Below are 5898 nucleotides of genomic sequence, written 5' to 3' on the forward strand. Positions count from 1 at the left end.
TCGGTTGTTCCCGTTCTCGGATGAGATGCATTTAAAGTGAGAACAGATCAAGAGAGACTCGATCCATATCAAACTCATTGACACATTCCATGTTCTCGAGTACCGTCCCGTGTATACGAACATAAGCTTATTACCAGATTCCTTCATTGCAAATTGAAAAGGAAAGAACAAGATTAAGAGCACCTTTCCTCCCTTATTCCCTCAATTGCCTCCAGCTAGTAAAGGAAACAACATAAAAGACAACTGCTTTGGTTGAAGAATGAAAACTGCACATACATTAGTCTGCATCGGTTGTTCCCGTTCTCGGATGAGATGCATTTAAAGTGAGAACAGATCAAGAGAGACTCGATCCATATCAAACTCATTGACACATTCCATGTTCTCGAGTACCGTCCCGTGTATACGAACATAAGCTTATTACCAGATTCCTTCATTGCAAATTGAAAAGGAAAGAACAAGATTAAGAGCACCTTTCCTCCCTTATTCCCTCAATTGCCTCCAGCTACTAAAGGAAACAACATAAAAGACAACTGCTTTGGTTGAAGAAAATGGGCGGTCAATTTCTCCAGATGATTTGCCAAGAGATAGGACAATTGAAGAAGACCGGACCTCCTATCCCAGCCGAGCATTCGAATCTAGTTGATCAGAACTGTTGGATCAATCGTAGAATTATATGAGTCCATATCTAATCGCATAGGCATAATATCATTTACAAATTTTTGCAATTTAGTTGTGGGCGAGTTTCTTTTCTTATATGTAGAATGATTAATTAGGAGCAGTTATCTACTTCACCAAAAGAAACTATGTCACATGTATAAAAGAGGATGTAGTGCAGCGACACATATTTTCGCCCGATAATCATGAGATTTTAAGTTCGATACTTGTTGTGAGATTACTAGTGCCCCTTTATCAGAATTTTTATTTTATTGTACTAAGCATATTAACATTTATTGTAATAAAAAAAGGTGTAGATTTCTTTTCTTTTCTTTTTTATGTGATACGTAATCTAATTTGGTTATTACTCTGAGTATTGGAGGAATACGTATGAAAGCATCTCCAAATAATAATGATTTTTTTTTTCTGTTTTTGTTTTGCAAATCGCTTGTTATTAAATCTCAAGTGATCTTGGTTTGAACCAATCAAAGGAGTCTTGCTGAATTGATTTGAATGTTTAGGAATTTGACTGTTTAGGATTTGGTTGTTTGATTGTGCTAGAGGTATGATATGTGGAGGGTTCTAGCGCTGGATGCCGGTTCAAGATTCCTTTTGACTCTGCTTTCCTATGAATGATTCTCTATATGGATTCTATGCTCTACTTCCCAGTTTTCATTGGAGTTCATATAGAGCTTAGTTGCAAGAGACTGAGAACGAATTACAACAATTGGAATGATCTCTACAACTGTATTTGTGATTATTTGATGTGTTTTAATCATTAGTATCTTCCTTAGTAGTAATATAGGTGGGGTCTGCTGATTTTTCTTATCTCTGTAAAGTATTCCCTTGGACAAATTTCACCTTGTACCTGATTTTGTCACCACTCGACGTTCATTGATTCTCGAGGGAAAAAAAACAAAAAGAAAATCCCAAGTGGTTTTGTTTCTTTGGGCCAAAGGAGAAAAAAAAATCCCAAATTGATGATTTCGTCTCCAAGCTCCTCCATTGAAGGACAAGTGAACCCCATGACGACATCAATACCACAAACCAGGCAGTTTATATGAAAGGAAAGACTTGGAATGTCCAAAGTGAAATGGATGGTCCGGTCGGAAGTACCATTGCCCGGTCGGTAAGGCCGCGAGACTTTTAAATGGATGGTCTCATAGAACCTTTCTAAAACTCGGGATTCAAGACTTGCCTCGACGACCATAATACTAACACTTTTTTTTTTCCCTATCCAAAATGTCTTAAGGTCCTGAATAATTTAAATCCAAATCTACAAGTTGACGCGCATTATAAGATAAAACTTATGAATTTTTTTATTCACAAGAATGAACCGAGATTTCCTCTAGAAAAAATTAACATCAAACCACCATTACTCGAGTGAATAATTTTTTTTTTTGAAAAAAGAAAGTGCAGTAGATGGGCCCCATACCGCTACTACCAAGTCCAAATAAACAATGCAATAAACTGGAGAGATATTCATTTTCCTTCCCTTCATTATAAATGGGATCACGAAGGCACTTCACATAGTTCATTGAGGCTTCACAAAAACAGAGCTCCCACAAAACTGAAGCCGACTAAACCTTTCTCTTCCAATTCCAAATATTTTTTACCGCTTCCAGAAATGTCTCCGGTGCTGACCTCGCCGATCAAGGTCGGTCACATCGATGATGTCCAGGAGCTGAGGAAGTGTAAGCCGACGGTGATACCAGAACGGTTCGTCCGTGACATGACCGAGAGGCCTGTCACTGCTTGCTCGGCCCAGGATGTTCCCGTAATAAATATTTCTAAGCTTGGGGATGGCGAAAAGGAAATATCACGGCTTGCTGATGCCTGCGAGAACTGGGGATTCTTCCAGGTATGAATACTGGGCAAATGATCATTGCAAGTGTGGATGTTCTCCCTATTTCCCTTATCGCTTCTCTGAACTACAATCATATCTCTCGGTTTACATCGTTTTCCATGAGAAAAGAAAAATGAAAAACTGAAAAATTCAGACAATAAGGATGAGTTTTGTGTGTTAAGGTGGTGGATCATGGCATTGATTTCGACTTGCTGGAAAGGATAGAGAAGGTGGGAATGGAGTTCTTCATGCTGCCAGTAGAGGAGAAACAGAGGTATGCTATGGCCCCGGGGACGGTTCAGGGTTATGGGCAGGCCTTCGTGTTCTCGGAGGACCAAAAACTCGACTGGTGCAACATGTTTGCACTTGGACTGGAGCCCCGCTACATAAGGAACCCGAAACTGTGGCCCAGAAGGCCGGCTCATTTCAGGTATCAAGTCTGAAATTTTTCGCTTTTAGGTTCGTTGATAATATGTCTTTCAACAACTTACACGGTATTAGAGCATCCCTTAATCCACAATTCGTGTTGTTGCAGTGAGACCGTGGAGACATACTCTACCGAGATAAGGAAGCTATGCGCGAACTTGCTGAAGTACATAGCCATGAGCCTTGGGCTCAAAGGCAACGTGTTCCAGGAGATGTTTGGGTCAGCGGTTCAGGCGGTGAGAATGAATTACTACCCACCTTGCCCGAGGCCTGACCTCGTGTTGGGCTTGAGCCCGCATTCGGACGGAAGCGCGATCACGGTGCTGCAGCAGGGGAAGGGCAACTCTGTGGGGCTTCAAATCTTCAAAGATGATAAGTGGGTTCCTGTTCTGCCTCTCCCCAATGCACTTGTGATCAACATTGGAGACACGCTTGAGGTAAGGGACTTGGCAGTCCAGTTTTCTGTTTTCGGTTTTGTAGAAGCTTTTTCCATTTCCGCTTTTTCTGTTTCTGAGGAGAAATGGAAAACAGGGGAAAATCCTGTTGATATAAGCACAAGTTTTTTATATTTCATCTTATACTTCCTCGAAAACAAAGAAAACAGGAGGACAATGCCCGAGGCTGCACTTCGAAAAGTTGTTTTCCTTGATAAAAAGTGTAAGAACTGACTTTAATAATTTTGGGATTGGAAAAATAGAGTTGATTCTTTTATTTATATAAACAAAAGAACTGTAGAATTCTCTCTAGATAATTGATACAGATCTTTAATTTATAAATATGGCGACGTACGTAAAGGTTCTCACGAATGGGAAGTACAAGAGCGTGGAGCATAGAGCAGTGACGCACGAAGACAAGGACCGACTTTCGATAGTCACATTCTACGCCCCGAGCTACGAGGTGGAGTTGGGGCCAATGGCAGAGCTAGTGGACGAAAACAACCCATGCAAGTACAAAAGGTACAATCATGGAGAGTATAACAAACACTACATAACCAACAAGCTCGAAGGCAAGAAGACCCTTGAGTTCGCCAAGATTCGTCCAGAGAACTCAAACTGAACATGACTCGTTAATCAGTTCGTCGCCGATGGATTTCTTATTATAATAGAGAGTTATGTAACAAATTGTTGATCTGTTGTCTTATTTGTATTATTCTCATTAGTGTGTACATGTATCTAACTTGTCATTAGGTCAAATTCTAGTGGGAAGTACTGCTAATGAAAAATAGAGTATGCAAACTTATGAAACTAAATGAATGAATGGAAGTTATTCTGTTTTTGGCGAATACATCTTTTCTTGTCAAAACTCTGTTACATATATTCTCTTATATGTAACAAATAAGAAAGAGAAAATAAGTTTTTGTTTAATACTTTCTTTTTCTTTTTCAAATTTTATTTTATATTTTCAGTTATAAAAGAGATTCATGAAATTAATAAAAGAATAGAAAAAGAGAACTATATGGTCACGGGAAGTTTTACTGATGAAAAGAAGACCAAGAACCTTTTGATTTCAGACATCGGTATATGTCATTGCACTACACTTCGGTCCACCATTAATTCATATTATTAATGACAAAGAGAAATAGGCTTCGGCATATAAATTAAATGACGTTTTCAACAAGAATCCTGATAGGGAAAGATGATGCAATCATTCTTGAGAGCCCCCAAAGCACTAACAGCCAATACTTCTCACATTAGTCCGACAAAGGCCAGACAGTATTATTTGTCAGAGGTGGTGACCTAATAATCATAGTAGCTTGATTAGTTTTAGTTAAGATCATGATATAAGGCTCTCCAGCTTCTTAGCTGTTTGCGTTAACAATTGACATGTAGATATCAAATAATAATGGAACAATTTCACGAAGTCATCATCCCCTTACTGCAGTTAGTCGAAGAGAAGCTAGAGAGAATGATGGCGAAAATGTTGGGAAAATATGAACAAAAAGCAAAAAAAGATACACGAAATTGATTATCCAGTTCGTCAGAAAAGAAATTCTGACTATGTTTGGGGGCGCCGCCAAACCAGGTATTCTTCTACTTTTTTCTTTGAGAATTAGGATTACAAGAGATATAAGCTGCTACTTATAAAGGGAATCACCCTAATTACATCACCAATTGGCCGAACTGAAAAACAGAACAAAACATGGGCTACTCTCGATCTGGAATTATAGTACTTCATGCTCCATAACTCAACAGAAAAGAGTATTCGCGAGGTGTTCTAAACATGCTGGAAGCGTAAACAACTACTTTGATGATAGAAAATGTTATATTGTGAAAGCTAGCATGGATCAACTCTTCAAGCGTAAGGTGTCGGGATCATTTACCGTCACGTTGAACATATGTAAAGAGCTAAATGACACCATGTTCCCGCATGTTTTTGCTTGGCCTCGTGCCAAAAGATGTTTCTGACTACGTCAAATCGTCTGATACAGACGCACCTTCCACACCACTGCGTTAATATTTCTTGGGGTTAGATTCTTTTAATAATATAATCTCTCTTTGAAAAAAAAATGATTATTAAGTATGGCAATCAACAGTTGCAACTTCCATGGTTTGAGGGGGTTTGCTGGAGAGAACTTTTGCCTAGTGGAAGGGAAATGGGAGAAGAGAGGCCACAAGTCAAGTAATGAGTGACCGTATATTCTCCATAGTTGGTCATGTTCTTGGTGCTATGGGAAGCACTAACCTCGGCAACTTGCACAAGGATGATGGTCTTTGGCGATCCTTCGAGCTCAAAGAAATTATGATGTCTATTCTCCCTTTTTCTTTTTAAACAAATGAGACTCATAAGCTTAAAATGAGATAAAAAATTCGAACAAAGAAGATATAGCGTAATAGTACAATCAAAAGGTTTTACATTTGATTCTTGCTAGTGAAATCTTTTTCTTACATTGATAATTTAAATATGCCGACCACAAAACTTCCCAAAAGGGGGAAAAAGAAGAAGAAGTTGTGACATAGGATCCCTTGCGACCG

At 39.0% G+C, this 5898-nt stretch overlaps 1 protein-coding gene across 2 annotated transcripts; it reads left to right on the forward strand.

Moving 5' to 3' along the window:
- Positions 1-2175: 2175 nt before the first annotated feature.
- On the forward strand, positions 2176-4210 carry LOC116206873 (protein SRG1). Of its 2 annotated transcripts, XM_031539699.1 has the most exons (5): positions 2176-2515; positions 2683-2930; positions 3036-3363; positions 3524-3583; positions 3722-4210. In XM_031539699.1, the coding sequence occupies exons 1-5, from the start codon at positions 2282-2284 to the stop codon at positions 3980-3982; spliced, it is 1131 nt and encodes a 376-aa protein (XP_031395559.1). In that variant the 5' UTR covers positions 2176-2281; the 3' UTR covers positions 3983-4210. The 2 variants fall into 2 exon arrangements, with proteins under 2 accessions (XP_031395559.1, XP_031395560.1); XM_031539700.1 differs by lacking the exon at positions 3524-3583 and having other exon boundaries at positions 2179-2515.
- The last annotated feature ends 1688 nt before the right edge of the window (positions 4211-5898 follow it).

This window comes from Punica granatum, chromosome 5 (genome assembly GCF_007655135.1).
Source record: "Punica granatum isolate Tunisia-2019 chromosome 5, ASM765513v2, whole genome shotgun sequence".
Lineage (NCBI taxonomy): Eukaryota > Viridiplantae > Streptophyta > Magnoliopsida > Myrtales > Lythraceae > Punica > Punica granatum.

Excerpts from the sequence above, each read along its gene's own strand:
- LOC116206873 (XM_031539699.1), top strand. The coding sequence starts at position 2,282 with ATGTCTCCGGTGCTGACCTCGCCGATCAAGGTCGGTCACATCGATGAT. Across the intron at positions 2,931-3,035 it reads AGAAGGCCGGCTCATTTCAG|TGAGACCGTGGAGACATACT; the intron begins GTATCAAGTCTG and ends GTGTTGTTGCAG. Across the intron at positions 3,584-3,721 it reads TGTTTTCCTTGATAAAAAGT|GTTCTCACGAATGGGAAGTA; the intron begins GTAAGAACTGAC and ends ACGTACGTAAAG.